Consider the following 24,168-nt stretch of genomic DNA (forward strand, 5'->3'; position numbering starts at 1 on the left):
GAGGCACGAGGAGCCTGATGGGGATCTATGGCTACATAGAGCCAGACAACAAAATGTAAAGTTGCTGAGGTGGAGTCTAGGGTTGCAGACATATGACATGAAAGTGCAGCACTGTAGTGGTCAGCAATTCCAATGCAGATGGGTTCTCAAGGCAGGGTATGGGTTAATTTATTCCCAGACAGGCTCAGTCCTCTCAAGCAACGTTTCTCAAGGGTCACTTGAAAAACTAGCTCGAGTCTTCAAAGGGGGTAGAAGTGACAATGTGAGGTATTGCCAGCTATGCCAGGAGAAGTAAGGCAGTTGATGTGTAACATATGCCAGCACAGCTAGCTGGAATTCTGTAAAGAATTATATGTCATTTATGTATCAAACTGATTTGTACAGATGCTTGTATTGAAAATGTATTTGTAAAGTTGTTTGGGTTAAAAATGTATCAACAGTGTGACCTGTTGGACAGAGGAAGAAATATACATGCATGTAGTAATTGATTAAATGTATGCATTGTAACTGTTGAAATGAATATATTGTAACAGAGAATACTGGAAGAGAAGAGGGTAATCACAGTCCAGCTGCAGCTAACTTTGGAAAATGTTTTGAAATTAAATTACTGGGCCTAAGCCATAAATATTGTATCTTACAGTTCTCAATGCATCCAGAGACAAAAAGTCTGTACTAGGAAGCTTTCTGTATTGTCTTTTGTGTGAACTAATTGCTACTCTGGAAGGGTGCAGGTTTTGAAATTGTTTTATGACTTCCAGAAGCTGCAATAGATCTTAGCAAGCACTGTGTGCTTGTATTATTGACACATATTTGCTAAATCCTGGCAGTTTATAGCAATGGGGGTTGCATGAGAACCAGAAGTCAGATGACCAGATGTATGTGATGTAATTCTGTAATCTAGAACGAAAATGATAAATGAAAATTTACACATTAACCAAACTAAACGAATATATTAAAAAAACTGGAGACACCTTGCAACACAGTTCACTGTTTATTGAACTACTGAGCAACTTTTGTCTGTAAAAATGTGCAGAGCAGAGTTCTTTTAGGACAGAAATGATGTTTAATACAAGGTGAGACTGAATTCTCATTGAACTCTGTTTTTTTAACCTGAAAAGTGAGAACCCCTTGCCTACTTCATCTTGCATTGCTCTAGTAAGTGACCAGGGAAAAGTAGTTATTTATTAAGTCAGGAAAATATAGTGAGATTATTTAAGTACTATTTTTCTGTATCTATTTATTTGTGTCATTTTAATATTTCCTTTGATTAAAACTCTGGTGTTTATTGTAAACAGATATTTGGTATTTTCATGTTCTTTTACTATTTATTATTAAATGTATTTAAACTTTTCATTGTGGCTGCTCTTTACAGGATATTTTAACATTTGAGATTACTTGTGTGTATTTGATTAAACATTGTGGCCGCTCCTGAAAGCCTTGTGTTTGGTCAACATTACCATTCGTATTAATATTAATTTCACTCTCTATAATTGGGTACCCTTGTAATAGCTTTAGAGTAGCTGGCTTTGGAGTGTCTGGAGGCAGTAACTACCTTATAGTCTGGGCAAAAGGGGACATAGCTAGTAAATCTGTGCTAGCATTTCCCAAGTGTGTGTGTGTGTGTGTGTGTGTGTGTGTGTGTGTGAAAATCAAATCTAAAACTGTGTGTGTGTCATCTGCTTGGAGCAGGGACATGAAGCATTGGTTTCACAGAGAGTGTGGTGGAGGACTCGGCTTGGACACTCAGCTCAGGAGTCAACTCAATAGCTGTGCCAGTGAGGAGTCTTATTGAGGATCTAGAGAGAGAGAAAACCTGCCCCCAGACTGTGTGTGATCCCTTTGTGTTCTTAAGGGAAATTGTCCTTGATGCAGAGAGCTGCATCTGGAAATACTGGGTGAATCCATTTTTGTTCCAAGTGAACATCCCTCTCCAGTGTCAGTGGTGAGGATTCAGGTTCCTTGATTACTGGCCTAGAGTGGGGACATCACAAGGTCTTTCATGACTTGTTTTTTTCTTTCTTCTGTTACGCAGTTTCTTAATGTGGGAGTTCAAACCAGAGAGGGTTTTTTACTGAATTTACCATTTTATATTCAGAATGGATGGGTACTGACTTTTTTTCTGCAGCTGTTCAGGTGGTAAAGGTCAGAAGAGAATGCAGAGGTGACTGGAGTAGCAGTCTTGGTTGGGTCCATTTATGAGTTATCACTGGGAATTTGGCTTATGTCATCTACAAGTTGTAACAAGTTTGCCATGGAAAAATCCAAAAAGATTGACTCATTGGTGGTGGGACAATACCACTAGACCTGGTGGAGGAGATGACCGATTTGTGGTCAGATTTAACCAGGGAGGAGAAGATGAGGGGGTGAAGTACAGGAAGGAGCTAAGATCGTCCAGGGCAGGCTGAGCATATGTATTTTAGAGATGTAACTATGCCAGTCAGTGCTTGGATTGATTGAATTCCACTTTCAGGAATGTATTTGATTTGATATTTTATCTTTCAATGATAAGCCACTTCCATTTTTTTTTTGTGGGGGGGGCATTAATGGGGTCTGTAGCTAGGAGTGAAGCAGTAGTTGGATTTGGCAATTGATTTGGATCTGTGTGAGCTCCAAGTTAGGGTCATGGGTAACTTGATGCGAGATGATGGCATTTTTGATAAATGCATGTGTATTCCAGCAGATACCCAAGGACCTAAGGGCATTACAGGTTCTAAGCTGTAGTATAGAGCAGTGGCGGCTGGTGACTTCAAATTAAAGGAGGGCTGCAGGAGACAGCTGAATGGGTGGGGCCAATGGGAATGGGTGTGGCCAACTAGAAAGGTGTGGAGCTATGCTCAAAACCACAACAACTGGAACTTTAATTAAATAAGCTGCCCTGGGTGCCAAACAGTCAATACAAGAGTCCAAGCAAGACAAAATGAAGTGTAGAAGAAAACATATTTCAATGCATTGGCTACATGACACCTTACTTAATATCCAGATCGAAACAGGTTGTGAGGCATGAAAAAATAAATTACTTTTTAAATACATTACTGGAATGCCAGTCAAAATCAAATATAAAAAAACAAGCAACACTCAACTCAAACCCCTACTCCTTGCACTGCAGTTCTAATTATAATTTATATTCAGCTTTATAAAATTACCAAGTAACATGCTGAAAGTAGCAATCTCTGTGGTACCCCCACTTGTAAAAATGTTTCTTATCCAAAAAGACCTGCTGCCTGACAACTATCTACTTGCTTCATGGGGAAGACATGATCAAAATAAAAAATGAATAGCAAACAAGAAACAAGCTCAAGATAAATTGCTTAAAGGATTCCTGCACAAGTTATGGACCACACATGATAGATTGGCATTCTGTTTAGTTTACGGGTAAGCCTGCAAAGATGACTGCAAGTCTCCAACAAAAGATGACTGCAAGTCTCCAATAAATGTAATGAGCTTCTGAAAATACTGCAATCCTGTCCTTTTATTACAAATACTGTCATATGCATTTCAATACCCAAGGCTTATACATTTATCTAGTTATGAAAATATGCACTGCATGGCAACAACGAAAAGGCTTTCAGTGCTGGTAATTCTTTAACAGTATGCTTATTAAAGCTTACTTGCATATTACAATCTCCGACAAGCTTACCTGATGCTCATTAAATCATTGCTACTTAAACAGAGCAACAGGGCACTGTGACAGCATGCATTTCCTGAATAATAAGAAGCATAAATCAACAGTATAAAAATCTGACAGAAAACCAGAACATTCTGCAAAATCAAGGACAGATGAAAAGCCAAGGTTGTACTTGTGGTCTACCTTGGATGGGGGAATACTCTGCACACTTACACTGCATAACTGCTCCTTGCCTTCCTTGGACTCATCCAGAGCCACTACAATGGGGAGTGGGGTGCAACAAGTATGTCATAATTTGAAATGTCTCTGGCTGACAGTGATGGCTCTGACACTCATACCTCTCAACTTCAGAGCAAGAAATCTGGACAAAACCATACATAGAACTAGAAGTGGGACACAGGCCCAAAAATAAGGACAATTTTTAAATATTGCTCTTATTAACTTAGATAATAAAACAGTAGTAGGTCTTGCATTAGTACAAATTTTCTGAAGGGTATGAAATCTCAAACTCAAATGTCTGCCATTATTTTCTAACTTCAATCTTTAATGACTTGCCACAAAACCACAATTTTATGAAAAACAGACCAAAAATGTGATGCAAAAATATAAAATTGCCCCACAATACAGCTGGGAACCTGTCAAAAAAGGGACAGCTTTTTAATATTAACACTGTTAACTTGAGCAGCTAACAAAATAAGAGCATCGACATGCATTTCTGAAATAAAAGCAATCTATAACTCTGATCATTACAGTTACATATAATTGTAAACTCTCCACGTTTTCTTCCAAAATTGCCATTTTGAGGAGGGATTATTAGGGGAGAGCAACATTTTGAGCCAAAATTGGGGACAATTGAGAGGTTTCGATATTCCTAATTCTACAAAGCGATTTGCACGTACCTCCCAACCTCTTAATGCAGGAAATCTGTACAAGGCCAAATATATTGGGGGAACATAAAAACACTACTAAAAATCGCTCTTGTATAAACTTAAGACTGTTGATAGAATAACAGGTCCTGCATTAGCATGCATTTTTCTGAAGGTTATGACGTCTGAAACTCAATGTCTGTCATTTAGTGACTTCATTCCTAAATGATTTGCCAGAAAACCACAAATGTTATGAGGAACAAGCCAAAAATAAGAAGCAAATATCTATTCATTCTGCAAAAATATGGACAACTGAGAGGTATAGTTCAACCGGGGCTGTCTGAGTTTGTTACCCTCCCCCCTCACAAAATCATGGTCGAATGGAGCCTCCCCACTGCAGCCATTCCAACGTCCCATTCCTTGGTTATTTTGCCCCATTTGCCATTAACACAGTAATGTGCATAGTGCTTTACTTCTGCGATGATTTAGATTTCATTTGAAAGTTTTATTTTGCATTTTACAGCACAAACCCTAATAGATATCTGTTAAACAAAGCAATGCAGTCTCACAATGAAAATAGACTTAGCATTAAAATTTCTCTGCCCTTGAAACTCACATGAATTGAAACAGCATTGAAATCCACATTCAAAGAAAATACATTTTGCCAGTGGCAGATAAAGATTAACTCTGGGCTGTTTTCAAAATCACAGGCCCCTTGAACATGAAACGTACACATGCTCTTTGATACAGCTTCCTGACTGTATTACATTATATTCCTTGTACAATACAGTACAGTTGTTAGAGGGCATTTTAAATTTATTGTTTTGAACATTTTTCCAGTAAACAATGAAACAAAATGCATGCACCAATGACAAAACTGCCCAATTCAGAACATTTCCATCATAAAACGTCTACTTAACCTTCTATAGTCCACCAGTATCAGTAAATATGCACAATCTCTGAAGTAGTAAAATCCACATTAAAGAAATCTGTAACTAATAAAGAGGTTGCTGCTAGCAAACAACTTTATATGTCATTGTTTCATCTACAAATAAAGTGCCTGTTACCAATAAATTGCCTATGTTGCATGCATTAACAAAACGATAAGCTAGTAATACCGCAATAGGGAATGGATAGCAAACTGATAACAGGTTCATAGTTATTAGGTATCTTTGCCAAAAAGGACTGCAGCATCCACCCCCTTTACAACACAGTACAGTATCAGCAATGCATCTACCTACTGTGGGAGTAGAACCCACAGCCTTCTGCATCAAAAGCAAGTACACTATTTGTTTATTTGCTAAGTTTTTCTGCATAGTTGCCTAGTTTGAGCATTTTCTGGCTTGTTAAACTTGATTTCTGCATTAGTAGCTGTATTTAGAGCACAACCAAAAGCTGTTTACTGAATTTCCTGTTTGCACTTAATTTTAAAATCGTTTTTTCTCAAAACTTGCATATTTTCTGTCTTTGACCTAGCACTCTTGTGTGGGGTCATTTACTGCACTGTTATAACTTGATATTACTTGCAAACCTCTGCTATCTCTGAAAAAACAAAACAAAAAAAAAATCTTGCTTTTTTCCCCACTTTTCTGAGATTTAAAAATGTTCAGTTACAGGCTTGCTGTTCCTGAACTGTTTGTAAGTTTCTGTGAGGCCATTTTTGCTTGGGCTAAAGGAAAGTCTCTCTGTTGATCAGTGGCAGTGAAAAACATTGAGCAGCTCCCCTGCCCCCCCGTGGGAGTGGTTACTGACTTGAAACTGTAGTTTTATTGGCCATATTGGGTTAATTCCTGGCTCTTTCTAGCCCCTGCTATCAAGCACGCTTTAGCGTGATTTAGCGTGGAGTTGCCACTGGAGCAGATTCGGGCAGCGCCGGTTTAACAAGGTTAAACTTTTTCTGGCTCCATAAAGTCTGTTCTTCATTTTTTCCCTTAGAACTGCTCTACTAGTAATCTAAACAGTATATCCCTTAACTAAAAAGCGCAGCACTTGTTCCTAAAAAGCTTTTTTTTTTCTCCAAAAAAAAAAAAAAAAAAAAGCTCAGCACTTGTCTTAAAAGCATCTTCTTTTCAGGCTTAGCACTTCTGTATTATACAAAGTCCCTCACTAGCGAACCCCCCCCCCCGCCCCCCCAGGAGTGTCCACTTCCTTACTAAGTCCTCTCTCATTCAGTTATACTCCAAACTTCTTAATTTCTCTAGCATGTCGAAGGGCCAGATGCTGGCATCCTCTCCTGTCCAGTTGGTGAATCTGGGAATATTGAGGCAATGTTACAATTGCCTCATGTACACAGACACCCCTCTCCTCCTCCCACATAACACAAATACTTGCGAGAGATGCAGCTATTTAGCCAAATTGGAGGCTGAGCTCTCTCAACTCAGGACTGGCAAGACCAGACAGGAGGAGAAGGCAACTACACACACCACAAAACCAGTCTCACATAAAGCTATCACAACAATGAATCAAACACATAAACACACAAAGACATACTCGGAGGCTATGAGCAAAAATTTACCTAAACAGCAGAGGCCTCCAAAGCAGACACCCAAGCAACCGCCACCTCATGACACACCACAGGCAACACATAAAACACAAAATCAGTGTGCAAAGCAGTCACAGCCCTTAAGGCCAAATACAACACCAAACATACTTGTCATAGGTGACTCCATAGTCAGACACACTGACATCCCACTCACCAGGCTGAACAAGGAGAGGGTCACAGTAAGCTGCCTATCGGGCGCTAGAATCCGCCACATAACACAAGCACTCGGTCACTCCACAGCAAGTACAAATATGACACAGTCATTGTCCATGCTGGTGTGAACGACCTGAGACGTACCTCCCTGGACTACATGAAAAGAGACATAGAGGAGCTCTCTGATTATGTAGCCCAGGCAGGTATGACCCTGACCCTGAGCAGCATCCTTCCTTCACCAAGAATGATGCCACAACATAGAGACAAGATGATCAGCTTTAACAATTGGCTTAATTTCTGGTGTCATTCAAAGGGGTTCCAGTGTCTGTCTGCCTGGGATGACATGCTTGACAAGCCACGCTGCTTCGCAAGGGACGGCTTGCACCTGTCACCCCTGGGATTCCGGATATTGGCTAAGGCTCTTGCCACCCCCATAGTGCCTTTTTTAGGCAAGGCTCAAATTCTAAACCTACCACTCTAGAAAACAAAAATGGGAAGAAACTAAGGCTGCTCAATGCCAGAAGTCTAAATCTCAAAATGCACGTACTCGAGGCCCTTCTCAGTATGGAGAACATCGATGTCTGTGCTGTGACTGAAACCTGGTTCAAGGCTGCTGAGAGCACCCCGGCACTATCAGGTTTTACCTCATATCATGCATTCCGGCCCCAAAACCCGGACCACACCACAAAAGGAGGGGGTGTATCCATATTCATCAAGGATACCCACACCTCCAGGTTGGTGGCAACGCACGAAGCATCGGAAACCATCCAGGTGCAATTAACCATAGGCAAAACTGCTCTACAATTTGTAGCATGCTACAGGCCACCCTCTCAAACTCAGGAACCCCACACAGCCTTCCTGAAGACACTGGAGGGTATAAATGTATCTCCAAACACCATTATATTGGGTGACTTCAACTACCCGAATATAGACTGGGAACATTACTCAAGCCCAAACTTTCTAGCCCAAAGGCTCCTGGAGTTCATAAATTCAAATGCCATGGAACAACTAGTCACCGTTCCCACAAGAGGAGAAAATATACTAGATCTCATCATCACAAACATGGGGACAAAATGCTGCACACCGGAAGTATATCCCTCATTGGTGAGATCAGATCATAAACTAATCTCACTGGATATCCACATCCAGCCCCCACCCCAAACAAAAAAGACCACAGTGAAGAACTTCTCTAAAGCAAACTTCACACTACTCAAGACTGGTGTGGTATCCTTCAAGGCCCCCGAGCCAGTGGAAACCACAACCCAAGCTGCGGAAGCCCTTACAAATGCCTTCTACGAACACCTCCAGGACTGCATGGATCAGGCAATCCCTAATAAAACCAAGACTCTTTCCACTAAGGGCAAACGTCCAGCCTGGTGGACCCCAGCCATAAACAAACTGTACAATAAGAGGAGAAAGCTGTTACATGATAGAGCAAAATCCATAAAAGAGAAGACACCTTTGATCATTATTAGTAAAAAAATACGAGCACTCATAAAATCATCCAAGGACAACTTTGAGAGAAAAATTGCCATAGATTCAAAAGACAATCATAAGGCCTTCTTCAGCTATGTTAGAAACCTGGGTGGAAACTCCCAGATATGCTCAGAATTAATCCAAAATGATACAAAAATCACTGAACCCACAGACATTGCCAACATACTGGCAGACAGGTTCAGTGCAAACTTCACCCCTCCCCAAAAGGAGAGATAACTATCCCAGCGAGTGCAGCCTCCCAGACATCTCCAATGCACAGGTGAAAGCTGCTCTCTAAAGCTAAAACACAGCATCAATGGGACCGGATGGTGTCCCCGGCTGTGTGCTACCTAACTCAATGAGGAACTAAACCTGCACATAAGGCAGCTGTTTAATCTTAGCCTTACCACAGGATACGTGCCCAAGGAGTGGCGTACGGCAACTGTGGTCCCACTCCACAAAGGCGGTGCCTCTACGGACCCTGGTAATTACCGCCCCATAAGCTTAACAAGCCTGGTCTGCAAAGCTATGGAGAGGATCATAATGGAACTCATAAACAAAGACATAGGGGACTTGCAGACATTGGACCCGACCCAGTTTGGCTTTGTCAAGGGCAGATCATGCCTTTTGAACTTGGTCGACTTCTTCGAAACAGTCACCAAGGCCATTGATGAGGGAAAGGCAGTCCATACAGCCTACCTTGACCTTGCAAAAGCTTTCGACACAATAACCCACTTGGGTATTATAGAGAAACTTACCAGCTTAAATGTAAACCCATATGTCACAAGATGGGTTGCAAACTGGCTAAAGGACAGAACCCACAGGGTTAGAGTAGCTGGCGCCATGTCAGACCCCAAGCCGGTCACAAGTGGTGTCCCACAGGGCTCAGTCCTTGGCCCCCTGTTGTTCGGCATCTACTTCTCAGAAGTACAGGCTAACATAGGAGGACTATGGCTGACAAAGTTTGCAGATGACTGCAAACTGGCAGCCATAGTGGAAAGTACATCGGACACAGATATCCTTCAGAGGGGTCTCACGGAAACTGATAGCTGGTGCCAGAGCCATGGCCTGAAGTTAAATGCCAAAAAATGTATAGTCATACCCTTCGGGAAAAACAAGGTAACCCCAAGCTACCATATAGGTGGCAATCCACTAAGCACAGAAGAGGTTATCAGGGACCTGGGGACCCAGGTTGACAGTGGCCTTTCTTTTGACACTCGCATTGCTAAAGTGGTTAGAAAAACCTTCTACATTGCTCACCTGATCATGAAGGGATTCATATCCAGATCAAGTGAGGTCATTGTTCCCCTGTACTCTTCACTTATCAGACCAATGATCGAGTACAATGCCCCATTCGGGATGTATCTCACCCGACACCTGCAGCAATTGGAGAGACCCCAAAAGTTCCTCACCAAAAGGATAAAGGGACTCCAAAATCTGTCATATGCTGCCAGACTGAAGAAACTCCAGCTCTATTCAGTCGCATACCGTCTGCTCAGAGGTGACCTGTGCCTGACATACAAGGCCATGTCCAACCCGAATTAATGGACATGCTCCACCTCAAAAATCCAAATCTACCAGATCCACTAGAGCAAGCGACTTAAACCTTAGCACAGATATAAATAGGACATGCTGGAGGGATAGATTTGTCACCCAGAGACTCCCTATGTTGTGGAATAAAATCCCGGTCCATGTGAGGCAGAGCACCTCGCTGGCTCTGTTCAAGAGAAATCTTGACCGGTGGATGGGAGATTGTAGGTTTACCCCGGGAATCATCTCTGTGTCACTGCTGGACAGAGGCACAACAAACTAATGGGCACAGTATTTTTTAACATAAGGGGTGGCGTAAGCCACAAAAACTCTGGGCTAGGCTTATAAATGCCTTAGGGCAGATAGCCTAGTATAAACCTATGAACCTATGAACTACCTGTTGTGCTATTAACAACGCAAGCCAACTTAGCATAAGCAGCACTAAACTTTTGTTCCCCTGCAGCTCTCAGCTCCTTGTAAAATCTACTCAACACTCAGCTGTATCTCAGAACTTTGCAAGAAATCTGGAAAAAGCCAAAATTTATTGGGAGGGGGGAACAAAAGGCCATAAACCAGGGACACATTTTAAACATTGCTTGTATAATGTTGGAAAGTTGCTAGAATAAAATGCTGTGTTACCACCATACATTTCACTGCCACGTCTTGAACCCAGGGGACCCTGTGCAAAACAGTCAGAGAAACATACCACTATGCCAAATCAGCTGAAACAGAGGAAGACAAACTTAAATGGCTACTATTTAGTGAATTCAGTTCTCACCATAGCTGTCAACCTCTTAGCAAAAAACACCTGAAAAAAGCCAATAATGTGGGAATACAGCTGCCAAACATATTCAGTGAATTAAGTTCTCACCATAGCTTTCAACCTTAGCACAAAATACCTGGACGAGGCCAATAATGGGGGAATACAGTCCCAAAAATATGGGCAAATTTCAAATATCCATGTTATAAACTTAGACCATTGCTAGAATAAAAGGTTTTATTTTACCATGTACTTTCTGAAGAATATGAAGTCTGAAATTCAAATGCCTGTTATTTTTAAACATTTGTTAACCAGGAAACTAGTCTGACTTGGAACAAAACAAAGCCAATTTTCAGCAGAGCAGGGAGAAACATCTTTGTAAGAGATGGGAGGACATGCAGACTCCACACAGAAGGCACCCCAGCCAAGAATCAAAGCAGAGAACCTGCTGCTGTCAGGCAGCAATGCTACCAGTGCACCACTACACTACAAACCTTTGCAAGGAAATATGAAGATACAGAAACCACAGATTTTATGAGGAACAGAACAAATATGAGACAAAAATCTGCAATTTTTTACAAATAGTGGTGGGTAGGGAATTCAGGTCCTTGCCACCTGCATCCAAGGTACAGGGTTCAAGCCAGAGTATTTCTACCCACCACTATGTGTTAACAAGGGCATTTCACACACACACACACACACACACACACACACACACACACACACTGCAGCAAACCAGTGCTCGACTTAACACTTCCCTGCAAGAGCTTAGAACTCACCTTACCTCACTCCTGATTGGTCCTGTGCTCAAATCCCTGCTCACCTCTCTCCTGATTGGTCCTGTCTGCGGATCAAGCAGTCCGGAACGCCTCTGTTCTGTGCGGTCGTCTACCAGGGCAGTCTGAGTGTGTCTGCGTATGCCTGGCAGTTCCGGTACTTGTTAAAAAAGAAACAATTTTTTTTAAAGTTTATGTTTCACATTATTTATTTCTTTTATTTCTAGGTGGGAGGGCTGCAGTCCTGCAGTCCGATAGCACGAGCCGCCCCTGGTATAGAGTGAGTGCTGTATTTGCATTGAAACTGTATGAATGTGTTTAAGTCGTAGGAGCACCCCAGCTTCTGTCATCTTTCTGTTTAGACTCTTAGCATTAAGTAGAGCCACCCTGATGTCAGAATGTGAGTTTGAATTTGCCATGTTCGAATGTCCTTTTAGATGGATTTTGCCTAAAAAATTGCATTGCTGGAGTATTTGTAAATGTTTATAAGAATAGCATATCTCTGAAAAGAAATCCTTCTTTCATTTTTAGGTTAGCTACTCAAACTAACCTTAGTCCACCCATATATTTACTATTTTCCCAAATTATTGTAATAATAGAGAATATTTGTTACATTGTTTGGATGTGCACAGGCAGGTCAAACTTTATTTGGCAGAACTAAGTCTTCCAGACACACTTCCAGATTTTTGTTTCAGTCTGTAAAACAGAATTGGATTGCAAAGTTTCTGGGGTGGCCTTATAAAAACTGATGATTGATCGTATTACTTTTTGCTATCAGAAATAAAGAAACCTTTTACCTTCAGAGCATAGAGTCTGTTCAGCTAGAGCAGTAGCTACTATCTTGCAAGCCTTTTTCAAAAATGTAACTTTGGATATTTATGCAGCAGCTGTGTGGTGAACCTGAATAGTTCTACAAAACAGTATAAACTGGATGTGATCTCTAGGTCTAGATCACCCTTTGGAGCTACAGTCATCAGGAGTATGTTATCCTGTGTAGCCACCCAGGAGAATAAGCTTTGGACTTTATCCTGATGGTTGAAGAAAAACTCCCTATCTGAGATACTAAAGTTACTTAACCACCATAACTCTAGATCTGGATGGGAAGTCCTTTTTTCATCAACCTCCTCTCCCCAGTCTCAGTCCTGATGAGGTCTGGAAAGCTGGCTTTTGTTGTGTCCATGTCATTGTTATGATAGCTTTTCATAGAGTGTTAGCTGTTTCTCTACTTACTGCAGGCTAATTTCAGATGTAGAAAGGTTTCTTCACCCAAAGTAATGATAAGGGGAAGAGGCTAGTAGCTCGGGAAAGTTTTAGATGGCTGTCTAGTTCTAATGTCCAGTAAACGCTAGTTATAGAGACTGACGAAGATGGAACTACCCATGCAGATCTGGCATTATAGTAAACACGTCTTTCTTATATCTAGATAGCATTGTATAATATGATGTTGCTTCACTGTAAAAGGAGAGAGTGAGTGCATTTGAATCTTTTTAGTTAACATAATGGCTTGCTTCAGTGATACAAAATCTATATGAAGACTGTTTTCTCATATGATTCATCTGCATCTTAAATGACTAATAAGGATTTTTTTCTTTTCATTTCACTTTGTCTTTAATCTGCTTCATGACTGCATCTCCATTTGTGCATTCTTGCTATGCCTTGTAATTGTTTTTTTCAGTATGCTTTTCTTCCTGTCTTCCATACTTTTTCCCATGCTTATCTTTCTGCTTATTTTATTATCGTATACCGTGGATATAAAAATGTACACACCCCTGTTAAAATGCCAGCTTTTTGTGATATAAAAAAATGAGACCACAATAAATCATTTCAAAACTTTTCCCACCTTTAATGTGACCTATAACTTGTACAATTCAATTGAAAAACAAATCTATTAGGGGGAAAAATATCTTCTTTTTTTTCTTTCAGCTGTTCCCGTTAGGGGTCACCACAGCGGATCATACGTTTCCATTTCTTCCTGTCCTCTGCATCTGGCTGTGTCACACCCAACCACCTGCATGTCCTCGCTCACCACATCCATAAACCTTATCTTAGGCCTTCCTCTTTTCCTCTTAACTGGCAGCTCCATCCTTAGCATCCTTTTCCCAATATACCCAGCATCCCTCCTCAGCACATGTCCAAACCAACACAGTCTTGCCTCTCAAGCTTGTCTCTAAACTATCCAACCTGGGCTGACCTTCTAATATACTTATTCCTAATCCTGTCCACCCTCATCACACCCAGTGCAAATCTTAACATCTTTAACTCTGCCATGTCCAGCTCTGACTCCTGCCTTTATAAAAAATAAAAAACGTACAATAAGCTGGTTGCGTAAGTGTGCACACCCTTAAACAAATACTTTCTTGAAGCATCTTTTTATTTAATTACAGCATTCAGTCTTCTTGGGTACACACCTGCCATCAATTAAAGAGACTCTGATTAACTCCAAATAAAGTTCAGCTGTCCTAGTAGGATTTTCCTGACATGTACTCAGTTGCCTGCTACAGCAAAAGACATGGTTCTGAGAGAGCTTACAAAGCATCAGAGTGATCTCATTGTTGGAAGGTATCAGTCAGGAGAAGGATACAAAACATTTCCACTGCATTAGATATACCATGGAACACAATGGAGAGAGTCATCAAAAAGTGGAGAAAATATGGGACAACAGTGATGTTGCAAAGAATGGGACATCCTTCCAAAATTTATGAATAGACAAGACGAAAACTGGTAAGGGAGGCTGCCAAGAGACCTACAGCAACACTGAAGGAGCTGCAGGAATTTTTGGCAAGTACTAGTTGTGTATTACATGTGACAACAATCCTGTATTCCCCAAATGTCTGGTCTATGGGGTAGGCTTGAAAGATGCCTTTTCTTACACAGAAAAACATCCAGGCCAGGCTAAAATTTGCAAAACAATACATCAAGTCTCCCAAAACATGTGGGAAAATGTGTTATGGTCTGATGAGACCAAGGTTGAACTTTATGGCCACAATTCCAAAAGGTACGTTTGGCGCAAAAACAACACTTCGCATCACCAAAAGAACACCATCCCGACGGTGAAGCATGGTGGTGACAGTATCATGTTTAGGGGTTGCTTTTCTTCAGCTGGAACTGGGGCTTTAGTCAAGGTGGAGGGAATAATGAACAGTTCCAAATACCAGTCACTTTTGGCCCAAAATCTTCAGGCGTCTGCTAGAAAGCTGAAGATGAAGAGGAATTTCACCTTTCAACATGACAATGACCCCAAGCATACATCCAAATCAACAAAAGAATGGCTTCACCAGAAGAAAATTAAAGTTTTGGAATGGCCTAGCTAGAGCCCAGACCTAAATCCAGTAGAAAATCTGTGGGCTGACCTGAAGAGGGCTATGCACAAGAAATACCCTCACAGTTTGACAAATTTGGAGTGCTTTTTGCAAGGAAGAGTGGGCAAATATTGCCAAGTCAAGATGTGCCATGCTAATAGACTCCTACCTAAGAAGACTGAATGTTGTGATTAAATCAAAAGGTGCTTCAACAAAGTTTTAGTTGAAGGTGTGCACACTTATGCAACCAGCTTATTGTACTTTTTTTTTATTTTTTATATTTTTCCCGTAACAGATTTGTTTGTTTTTCAATTGAATTGTACAGGTTATAGGTCACATTAATGATGGGAAAAGTTTTGAAATTATTTATTGTGGTCTCATTTTTTATGTCACAAAAACCTGGCATTTTAACAGGGGTGTGTAAACGTTTTATATCCACTAGTTTTAGTATCTACTTTTGCTTTTCTGTCCTGTCATATTTTCTGATAAGTAAACTCACATGCACACTTACTTCCACTTTTTAATTTGTCATTCTTCCAAAACTTATTTGTCCTACCTGCTTTCCATTCCTCTGTATTTATTCCTTTCTCCTTATTCCTTTCATTTTCTGCTTTTTAATCTGCTTTTTGTGTGCTCTTTTCTTCTCCCCACTCCACAATTTTTTTATTCATTTCTTTTATGTTTTTAATGCATTTGTTTGTCTGTTTTATATTTTTTAATGTATTCCTACACTGCTTTATGTGGCTGTCTTTTTGTGTTTAACTTCTCACATGCTTTTCACTTGTTCATAGGAGTGGAAGGTCTTTCTTTGGATATTTCTGCTATGGTTGATATCCGTGACCAGAGTAATAAGGAGCTGGCAATGCGCATTACTACAGACATCGAAAGCAAAGACACATTCTTCACAGACCTTAATGGATTCCAGGTGTGTAAAGCATTAATAGATCTTTTCATTACCAGTTAGTGTGTAAAGCACTAATAGGGATTTTTATTTTCAGTATCCAGACTTCACCATAAAATTCTTATGGAAAGTAACAGAGTTTATAACACTGGACCAAGGAATAAAAAAAGTTAAAATTAGTCTTTGTTGACTGTAGGAATAAAAATGTACAAGTTAATCTTTCTGGACTGTATGACTTTCATTTATACCTGCTGAAGTATTCTAAGCTGGAGGTGTTAGGGTTGCATGAAAATCAAAAGTTTTCTGGGGACCAGGTGCTGTAAAGGGTTCTTGGCATGTGCAACAACCTATAATAGTTAATGCTTCATTATTTACCTTACCTGTAGCATTCATACAAATCAATTTTCCTTTTCCACCATTGCGTGTTGCAGCAGTGGCTGTTTTTATTTACAGACTTTGGCTTTCATTGCTTCTGTAATTGTAGGAGATGTATAATCACTTTCTGCCCCTTTACTGCGTGTCTGTTACTTTTGTATGAGTTAGTTATACAGCGCAGTGCAAACTTTCATAATAATAACATTGATTTCCTTGGTGTCAAGCTCAGTGCCTTGTGCATCTATGCTGCCAGTTCCCTGTAGGATATTTCTTACTTCTTTTGACTTGGTCTTAGCTCAGTTTCCTCTGCCTAAATTGGAAGTATCTAATAAGGTAAAGGGGGAGGTTTAGCTTATCAAATCTCATAACAGGAACTGTAATCCTGTTTTGGTATCATAATAGGCAGAGGGATAAAGCATTGACCATGACCCAGATAACCCAAATCTGAATAGCAGATCAGACCCTGAAAGAGCTAGCTGTGAGAGTATGGGAAATCAGTTCACATCATCTTGCCATCATGGTGGAGAGTGGCGGTTTGTAGTAGATGCTGCTTCATGCAAGCAGTGGTTTACATGACAACTTTGGCTAGTCCTTGAAAGACTTGGGCTTGGCTTTTCCCATGTCATCAATGGTAAGAGTATGTGTGCAGTAGTGTGTACCCATCAGAGGGGGTGCAGTAGGCCCCTGCAGTGACATTGCTGCTCACAGCAACCACCGCAGGTAGGATTATGGTTATAAAGTAATGGCATCCATAGCCTTGCACCCAGTAAAATGGATATTGCTGATCAGAGGGAGGGAGGTATGTAGTTCCACTGCCAGTAAAATGCAAAGAAAGGTTTCCATAGGCTCTGACCAAAGCCAGACTGAACTAGTACTGGGTTGAGGATGCCTTCCTGTTTCTGCTAGCAAGGCAGGCAAAGAGGAGCAAGTTGAGGCACAAAGCCCCCTTTATCTTTGCTTGGATAATAGGTCCTTTGATGACTGTCTACTGTGGATAACTGGTATGATGAAAAATGAAGACTCAAGCCCCAAAGGGGAAGGCTTGATGGTCAGCATGCACATGGGCAGAAAGTATAAAGGCAAAAGAAAGTGATTTCAGTCTTCTTTCATTCCATCATTTTAGATGACACCAAGGCACAGGCATCATCACTTATTTCCTCAACAAATTATGTGCCATCAATCTAGTTTACCCTTAAAGATGCTGCAGTGCACATTCACTGTACCATTTCACTTGACTAACTTAGTACATATAAATTATACACTAAGTAACTGTACCAATTGTTGCTTTTGTGCGCCATTCCTTTTTTATCAATGCATTGTAAGAACAAGATTGTATTCAGTGACAATTAATTTTGTATATGTTCATCTTGGGCCTGACCACAGTGTCTCAGAGCACTACTACTGAGGTATGGGGTAGAATAATACAGCATATTGATAAGTGCTTGGAGCTAGTTTTGGTTAAGGTTAGTTGTAATTAGCTTTATATTAGTCTTGTATATGTTTTTCGTACCCAGTGCCTGTCAGCCATCAGGCCAGTGTCTTGACCGTGCCTGTCCATTCATCATTATCTGTCAGGATCCAGTTGCACTGTGACTGTTGTGGAGCCAGGAAGGATCTTCCTTTTTCTGACCATGACTTTTCCCCATTTGCTGAACTACGCAGTTGCAAATTCAAAGGCCTGCCATAGGTTCTTACTAAAATTACAAATAAAGGAGACCATCAAGAACTCAGCCACATCACCCAGTACTAGTGGGCGATTAATAGTGTCCACCATTAAGTAAACTTTCTCCACGTATCCCTGATGAAAATTTGCACTCTCCAATCAAGTCATCTAGATTGGTTTTAAAGGTTGCTAATGACATTCACTGCTTGATAGGTAAGGACTGCCTTTTCCAGAAATGGGGGATACATTGGATTAGGTGTCTGTTGTGTCAACTTGTGGTGTTGATGTGATAGTGTATGTTTAGGTCTCTAGAATATGTGTTTGCTTTACTGTTTGTTCTATTTAAGTGAAAGAGTTCAAAGTATGCTGGGTCGTTTGTGGCATAAAATGATAAGCCATTCCTTCTATGAGTATGTGCATTCCCACATACCTCTAAGGATGTTTACCACATGGACATGACATGACATGGCATAGTCATGTGCTCTTCCCTGGCCCATAGACTGCAGGTCACACACCTCTGTCACGAGTAGGTCTGACTACCTTCTTCCTATATAATAGGTAGGTCAGTGATGATCACTCATTGCCGTCCTCCATCAGCTGCTCCAGTGTATGGGATGCTACTCAATTCTGGGTTGTTTGTAATTAATTTTATGATCATTAGGGTGTTCAGATTCACGTAAACATTGGTTAATAAGAGCTACAGAGGTTTTTTTGTGTTGAAGAGTTGTTATTGTTGGGCGTTGTTCTGCATTTAATAAAATGAGGTGGCATTATTTGGGATAACCCTCAGCAAACCTTACGGATGCTTATTGACAGTGCCAGTGACAAGATAGTACATGTTAAGTAGATCTGATGGAACGGATTATTGCGTTTTTGTGTGTTTTTTTTTCATAGTTGGGATTTATTGCTAATATTGTTAGAAATAAGATGGTGCTTGGTTGCTGATAATTTTTTCCTTAATATTTGGTGGGTTGAGGATAATTGAGGAAGGAAAAGTTGCTAGAAGAGAAGAAAGAAGGTGATATCAATAAGTGTACAGTTCACAGAACAGCTTTGTGACTCAGGAATTTGTTGGAAATGCAAGCATTTTGAAAGAGAAATCACCATTTAAGGGATTCAATTTTAAAGACATTGTTGAAGAGTGATCATAAAAGAATGAGTTACAATGGCATATGCACTGTAACTGTATGGGGGCTGCAGCAAGGGAGTAAACAAGTTAAATACAATGGTTAGGAAGCTCCACTTATACAGAAATGAGGAAAAGAAAACAGCTTTTATTTTATAGTAAAACACCAGCCCGATTGGCATAGAGAGATAAGGACCCCATTATGACCTAGCGACTCCTAGAGCTAGCTGGCCATTGGGAAGAGTGGTATGGCATTGTCTGCTTACCTCTCATTGGGAGTAAAATCTAAGTGGAGGATTGCTGTCAGGTGTGGGTCAGGGTAGGATACCTTTGAATGCTTTTCTGTCTGGATCCTGGGCTAATGAAACATAGGTCCCATGGTTCTTATCCATGGTTCGTATCAGTCTTTAAAAAGACTGTAGCTAAAAGTGTCTTTAAAAAGACTGTATATCCTGGGCTCTTATGCAGGCTAGAGCATTCAGTTTAAAGGTGCCAATTCTGAGTGCTCTCAGTGGATCTTTAGAGCTGAAATCTGGGAGTTACTGGAATCTTGGTACACAGGGATAAAGTCATGACTGTGACTCAGATGAACTGAGATCAATTAGTGGCTCAGGATCCTGGAGATGTGCTCTTAAGTCAACACGCCCACCTGGGAGGGTTGCGGTGAGACTACCCCCCCCCCCCGTGATGATCTGACACTCCAAGGGTATAGTGTAGTCTACGACCCTGGGAGAAGGATGTGGGTGTGTCAACCCAAGCCAATATGGTAACCTTACAGAGGCTTGTCAAAGAGTGGGCATGCTTATGTATCAAGTGGCGTAGGCAATCTCTCTGTGGTGATGCAGAGCCAGTGTCACCACTAGTGGGTGGGCTACATGTATAAAAATGCAGTAATGGCAGCCACAATGAAGGCTGTGTGATCAACTCTTGCCTTACAGGGAACAAATGGGCTATGAACAACTCTCACAGCTTGAGGAATGCATGGGCCAGTAGATAGTATGATAGACAGCAGGCAGCAGGGAGCAAACAGGTACAGAAAAAAAATAAAGAAAGAAAGATTTCTTATTACGGGACATAGTTTCTTTTATTAAATAAATACTTTTATTAAAAAAGCAGCAGATTACAAGTGTTATAGAACAATTAATATACAACATGGATATCATACTGACTTCATAAGTTGAAACAGATTAACAACAGAGAAGACAAAAATGTGTATATATATATATATATATATATATATATATATATATATATATATATATATATATATATATATATATACATATTTAGGCTGAATATATATTTTTATTTTTATATTGTTTTTATAATATTTATTAATAAGGTATTGAAGTGTATATTCATGTTTATATTCACATGGCTGGATGTCAGTGTTCATAATTGATGCATTTATGTGTTTAGGTATTTCTTTATGTATTTATTCACGTTTAAAAAGTTTTTATTTAATGATTTTTTTAGTATTTTTTATATAGATGGTTGCCACATTAGTGTTGGATATGAATGGGTGCCACATTGGTTTAGCATGTTTTATATTTGGTCTATTTACTGTTTTTAAATATTTTAACTGTGAACAATTGTAATTGCATGTGTCCTGATACTTCATGAATACTAATTTATGAATCTCATTTTTTGATTGAATTACACTTGGGTATGTGCTATTTAAATGGCTTATTCACAGACTGTTCTTTATCTTGATAAAGTCTCCGAATGCAGAGACGAAAGCGCTTGATGTTTTATTGATTTTTATGTATATACAGTATTAAAGTTCGAATTGAGTTTTTTATTACATTTTGGCTCTGTTCCTGGTCGCTGACTATTCTTTGGCTTAGTTTGTTGGACCTTTATTTTGTTTATTTCCAGCAGATTCCCTTTGTCTTTGTATGACAAACGTATGCTTGATAATTTATGTCAAAAGAGAATTCAGAGTAACCTATCCATTGTATAGAACACATTTATATCTAATACAGTTGTTCTCTCATACAGATTTTACTAATCCTTGTGCACCTTCAAGATGCAAACAGTTATTTCCTTGATTGTAGGATATGTAGTTTCCTTACATCCTGTTTGCATGAAAACCCAGCATTTGTCCTCCATTTAGGAGTTCCAAAAGTTCAGAATTACGTTTCTTAAAAGACAAAGAAGTCAGGAACTGGTGTTTATTAATTAGTTAGTTTAAACAGGTACCAGCATATTTTCCATGCCAGAAATGACTGTTCCCCCATTTATCTGCTTCCTTAAAAGTAAGCCTGCTTTTTTCCCCTGCATGCGTTTTGCCTTGTCATCTGCATATCATGAATCCCCTCTCCAGTTTGTCGTAAACTATATGTCAGCAGTATGGCCAATGACAAGAGTGAAAACTAACCAGATAAAGCCATCATTCAGGCAGTCTTGCTTGGTGCCATGGCTGTCTGAGACTATCAGCCTTCTGCAGCCTCACCCCTCTCAGCAGGTTGTCCAGACTAGTAGTAGTACAATGGTGATGACTGCAATTACCAGTATATCTGTCCTGGATTTTGATGCTACCATTTCTGATTTGTCATGGGCTTAACCCAAGGCCCTCATTATCTCAAGTGACTGGAGTGATTCTGCTAATCCTCATCTCCCCCTGGTGGGTGATATGAGCACTTTTACTGCTGTGGGGGCCTGCTTTGCTCATATATGCTCATGTGTGTACCTACACACATGCACATGCACACACCTAGCAAGCTTGAAGTGCAAAGCCCACATCCCTGGTTACTGGTTGGTCATTGTCTCCTCCAAGTCTTTACTTTTAAGGGGCAGACAACCAAACAGGCTCTCAGTTCCCTCACTTTAGGATGGAGGAGCAAACATCTGCCATTCCCATATACACACAGCTTCTCCAGGGCCCAAGACACTACTCAAATTCAGGTCAACTGGATCATATGTAAGGCTTTTTTCCTTGTACTCCACAGAGCCAAGCTTCTTGTTTTCCTTTTTAAGTCATTTAAGGCTTGTCAAGTCAAGTTTTTTTTAAAATTGTATCTTATTTATTTATTTTTTTTATATATAAACTTCTGACTAAAGGTAAATGTGACTTCCTCAAGCATCTTAATATTAAAACTATTTTTAGGAGGCATAAACACAGCTGTTGATTTGAGATATGGAACTATAAAAACAACATAGCGTTAACATTAATATATTGTCACCTTCTTCAACACTAAATTCATTTTTAGTTACATCTTGTTTAAGTAATTAAGTCCAAAAGGTCCTCATCCATATCGGATAAAATATCATTGTCTAATCTTTCAACATAAGTACTATCTGTCTTTATGAAAAATACATGTCAAGTTTACAACCAGATATTAGTAACTGCATCAGAAAAATGTTTTGTCTGGGTAGGAGCAAAATTAGTACTTTTGTGTAATGGTGAATTGACATTGGCTACTTAGGTCAACACTTGATAAATTTATGATGGTTCAATCATACTGGATCCCTGTTGTGACCTCTTGTTCCCCAAGCATTTAGGTTCCCTTTGTACTGTTGTGTCTGTTGGCTGGAGATGAACTCGCATCTGTTAATTAGTGCTGAGTCACTTAACTATTCTGTAGAATGCTTTCAAAGGAACCCATGTCTACAGATAGATGCTGGTTGTACTCCATGGAAAAATGGAAGAGCCACTACATCTGTCTCCTGTTCCCATTGTGAAATTATTTTGTTTTATTCAATGCTGATGAGGATGTAGCGATAGAAATAATATACTGTTTTATGGTTTAATGTATGTCATTGTGACTTGTGTTTTTTCCTTGTCATAACCTCTGATATCCTTCCATATCACTATTGCAGTATTCCTTACAATAGAGATCCCATACCAAGGGTAGCCCGACATCTGGCCAGGATACAAAAGCCTTTAGGTTGTAATGTGTATTCCGTATGCCACACGTATGGTCCTCAGGCATGGTGTAAGGTGTAAAGGTGACATCTGTAGATACCAGCTTCTGAACTTCTTTGCCAGTTTTCAATACCATCTTTGATCATTGGTTTGAACACTCATTCATCTGCTGGTTTCTACTGCTGTTAAATAAGTGCCCCATTGTTTTTTTTTTTTTTTTTTTCTTTTTTTTTTTCTTTTTGTCTTGCTTCTGGTTAATGGGTTTCATGTTATCCAGAAAGGGGAAATGCCAGTGCGGGAGACAGGTTCCTCATAAAGATTGTCATGAGCAGCATTTGTTCTTTTTAGGTGCTTCCCCCAATCATACGTCATTTATTTATTTTTATTTTATTTTACATTTGTTGACCAGGAGTGTCCAGCTGAGCTATTGCCCTTTTTCAGCAGAGGCCTGGGGAGAAAAGCTCCAAAGATATAAAATGCAATAAAAATAGCAAGACGGATACATTTCAATAAAAATAGCAATAGAGAATTTTGGTAGTTAAAATACGTAAGCTAATGTGAGATTTGTCAGGCTTTCATCCCCAAGACATTGTGGAGTTGGCTTTCTTCCCTTGTGAGTTACTTAAAGAACCAGTGACTTAAACTGTTGGCTAAAGATACCATGGAAGAATCTTCCCAGTCTGAGGGCCAGCCATTTGCAAAGAAAAAGGCCAAGAAAGCTCAATCTGATTCTTTGACCTCCACCAGAAGTCTCTCTTGAGGCTGGTGAAAGCCCAGAGGATCATCCGGTTTTCTCAGATTTCTCTGCTTAGAGCGCTTCAGAGGCCTGCATGGATCCGATGCAATGCACGTCCGTGGAGGTTTTACAGACATCCACTTTGGATGTACAAGGGGATCCACGGCTGGTTATTCCCGAAGGGCTTAGGGGTGTTTCTCAAATTGTAGTGAGAGTAGAGGTACCGACTACCATTACAGAGTGTTTTCAGGGTCTGAGCCTCCAAAATATTTCATGGCTGATGCCCCAGTTAAATAGAAGCAGAAAACTAAACATATTTTGCCTGCTCTGAAAGATCCTCAGAGTGAATGACAAAACTTCACTCAAGGTCTGTTTAATGTCCTTATGACTCTTAAGCTTGCACAGCGAGTTTCTGTTCCTGCTCCTCCCCGATCTTCTACCCCTCTTAAGAGACCCAGGGAGCAGGATTCTT

General features: G+C 40.1%; 1 protein-coding gene across 5 annotated transcripts in view; it reads left to right on the plus strand.

The window, feature by feature from the left end:
* The window catches only part of MAN2A2 (mannosidase alpha class 2A member 2), a 2,415,216-nt gene that overhangs the window by 1,897,049 nt on the left and 493,999 nt on the right, over window positions 1-24,168 (plus strand). For all 5 annotated transcript variants that reach the window (XM_044078268.1, XM_044078266.1, XM_044078269.1 and 2 more), the window contains one exon: window positions 15,819-15,952. In XM_044078268.1, coding sequence (XP_043934203.1) covers window positions 15,819-15,952 — 134 coding nt within the window. The remainder of the gene's footprint in view (window positions 1-15,818; window positions 15,953-24,168) is intronic.

This window comes from Protopterus annectens, chromosome 7.part0 (genome assembly GCF_019279795.1).
Source record: "Protopterus annectens isolate FY-2018-M chromosome 7.part0, PAN1.0, whole genome shotgun sequence".
In the NCBI taxonomy this organism is placed as follows: Eukaryota; Metazoa; Chordata; order Ceratodontiformes; family Protopteridae; genus Protopterus; species Protopterus annectens.